General features: G+C 50.6%; 1 protein-coding gene across 1 annotated transcript in view; it reads right to left on the reverse strand.

Annotated features, from left to right (window-relative positions):
• Positions 1-207: 207 nt before the first annotated feature.
• Positions 208-3,026, reverse strand: part of GATAD1 (GATA zinc finger domain containing 1) — a 3,833-nt gene continuing 1,014 nt past the window's right edge. Inside the window, exons 2-5 of the mRNA XM_026039372.1 lie at positions 2,867-3,012; positions 2,615-2,674; positions 1,503-1,686; positions 208-853 (exon numbers count right to left, since the gene is read on the reverse strand). Of these exons, the coding sequence (XP_025895157.1) occupies positions 663-853; positions 1,503-1,686; positions 2,615-2,674; positions 2,867-3,012 (581 nt within the window). The 3' untranslated portion in view covers positions 208-662. The remainder of the gene's footprint in view (positions 854-1,502; positions 1,687-2,614; positions 2,675-2,866; positions 3,013-3,026) is intronic.

Consider the following 3,026-nt stretch of genomic DNA (forward strand, 5'->3'; position numbering starts at 1 on the left):
CTGGGTTAGCAGGGATGCTGCTGAGGGCCTTCGGTGGCACTCCATGATCCTGAAGGTCTTTCCCAGCCACAGGATTCTGTGGCATTTGGACAGCCAGCAGCTGCATCACGGAAAAGCTGCCAGGTTCTGGTTTAAAGAACAAATTAAAAGTGATCACTTCTCTCTGATGTGACAGGAAACTGTCAGCTGCATCCCTGACCAAGGGCAGACCCTTAAAGCGTTTATTTGAAAGCAATCCTAGGTTATTAAGTAATTTTTAGGAAACAAACAGAAATTTCAGTCACAGGTAATTATGTTAAAAAAAAGGTGTATAAAGTGCTGGATGATTCAAAGTACGGATTGTAACTCRGTTTCTGGAAATCGATTAGAATATAAAAACACAAAAGGCAACTTGAAGTCATTCGTGTGCACACTGAACTGGAAGACATGAAATTTRTAGGTTTTTTTTTCCCAAACTGGGCAAAAACGACTGAAGAATGGAACATGGAAAAGACACAACAAATAAMAAGAGAACTTTCATTTTAAAGATCATATGAAACTTAAAACAAGGACCACAATCCATGAAGTAACCTGAATATCCTACATTTTTAACTTCTTGTATGGAGTTGCAGACCTGAGAATACACCCAGCGTAGGTCCAGGTCCAATTCYTTAAAAAAAACCCTATAAATTATTGGTAACAGTTTCTTTAATGGAGATTGCTGGAGTAGGTCCCACATGAGTCCATATGTAGCCTTTCTCTGGCCTTGTAGGAACTGTAGGGAAGGGAGATGATCGAGACTTGAAATACTCTGAAGGTGCGTGACAAACAAATTCTAAATATTCCATTTTCCTTGGGAGATCTTCTTCTGGTCCTAGGAAGAAACAAATATAACCCTGCATGTCAAAATTTTAAGGCTTAAAACTGAGGCAACATCACCTCAAATCTCTTGAAGAAAATACCATTTCAGTCAATCACAGGGTCAACAAAGTAGCCTCAAATACTACATAAGAAACCTCGACATTTCTTCTCAGTGTGATTTCCATTTCTCTTTGGAGCATTTCTTTTTGAAAGCCTTCCCATCAAAAGGGTTTTCTCCCAATAGTGCTGATTTTATGATCAGCTACAGAGCACTTTGTATGCCAGTGCTTATGCCCTACCCATTCCAAGTACCCAGGATAAAGTCCATCTAATGCAGATCCCTTTAAAAGAAACAGCTTTTCTAGTATATCAGGTTTATACTGTAATAACTTGTATTCTAGCTGTAGAGAAACAACTTGATCCTCAAAGTTGCAAGAATGTAAGTGTGCTTGTGAGTACACGTAAATAAATAAACTGCAGCAGTACCATTATACACATATATATATAAACATAAAATATTACTCAAGTGAGATAAATGTTCACAGGATTAGGGTCAAAAATGTGGCAATTATAAAGTGATTCTGACAAAAAAAWAGTTTAATTTAAAAAACTGCAGCTCGGCGTGCAGAGGTGGCACAAGATGATTCTGGATTCCGGATTACCTATGATGTAGGAGGCAGCATCAAAGCCGTCCTTGGGGCTGGCCTGCGTGGGAATGAGCCAGGTCAGCGCCGCGCTCTTCTCGCAGTACTGGTCCTGAATGAAGCCCCGGATCTGGGCATAGTATGTTCTGCCGTCCTGCTCGTCCACCACCGAGACCACGTCTCCGATTTGGTAGTACACGCCCTAGGAGAGGCGCAAACGAGGAATGCAGCAGCCTGGTTTTGGACGCCTGGTTTCTGGTCCAGGAGCACCTCAAGTCGTCTCTCGCTCTCTCGCTGTCAGGAGAGCAGCGAGCCTGGTGCAGTCGAGGAACAGCAGCAAGTTGTGGGTGCMGGAAAAGCAGCTCTCTGCTCATGAAGGGCCCGCCTCTGCAGGCAACTGCATCCCAAGACACAGACCCATCCCTGCTGGTGCCAGGGCTCAACCACGTTACGCAGGCTCCGTAACGCACGCGAGGCTGCAGGGCAAGGGCAGTGTCACACACAGCCCCAGASTGGCTGAGGTTGGAAGGGGCCTCTAGGGATCATCCAGTCCAACCCCCTGCTCCAGCAGGGACACCCAGAGCACGGAGCACAGGGCGGCATCCAGGYGGGTYKGGAAGATCTCCAGAGAAGGAGACTCCACAGCCTCCCTGGGCAGCCTGTGCCAGGGCTCTGKCACCCTCACAGTGAAGGAGCTCTTCCTCACATGGAGACGGAACTGCCTGTGTTTCATCTCACACCCATCAACTTACACCCACACCCGCTGACACCCAGTGTCAGTTCACGGTGTAACAGCGTCACGCAGCGTTTGCACAGCCCAGACCAGAGCCTGACAGGAATCACCCTGCAGGGTTTTGAAGCAAGAAGCAACCTACAGCTTCCCACTTGAGCACACGGAGTTTATAAAAACCCCGATGGCAGCAGGGAGGGAAATGCATCTTCCCCTTTTGAGGAAGAGGAGGGACCAGGACAACTCCTGCAAGGAGGCCCCTGTCACGCTGCGTGCTGCAAACCGGGCCAGAGCGCTGCACGTGCTGCTAGGGAAGGAGCGAGAGCTCCTGCAAGCTGTTCCTGGTTGGAAAAACTGACTCGTGAGGCGGGAATGCGCCAGCGGCCCCTGGCGCCGTTACCTTGTAGAAGATGGACTCTGCCGTGATGATGGTGGACACGGACTCGGGCGCCTTGATGGGCTGCGGGAAGAGGGGAGCAAGGTCGGCCCGGGCGGGCAGCGGCGCCCGGATCCCTTTGTTTGCACCGCCGGAAGGCGCCGCGGGAGCTTCCCGGAAAAGCGGCCCGGGAGGAGGCAGCGCGCGCTGCCCGCCGATCCCGGCCCCGCCGATCCCGGCCCTCCCTGATCCCGGCCCCCGCCGCCGCCTCCTCACGTTTTTCAGCTTAAAGATGTGCCGCCTGCCCTTGCCCTTGGTGGAGACCTTCTTCTCGGCGGCGGGCGCCGACTTGTACTTGGTGTTGCGCAGCCGCGCCGAGCGCCGGTGGATCTCCTGCTTGCTCTGCGGGCAGAGAGGCGGCGCTGCCAGCGCGGCC

This window comes from Nothoprocta perdicaria, unplaced genomic scaffold, assembly GCF_003342845.1.
Source record: "Nothoprocta perdicaria isolate Ctin4 unplaced genomic scaffold, notPer1 scaffold_23, whole genome shotgun sequence".
Classification (NCBI taxonomy): domain Eukaryota; kingdom Metazoa; phylum Chordata; class Aves; order Tinamiformes; family Tinamidae; genus Nothoprocta; species Nothoprocta perdicaria.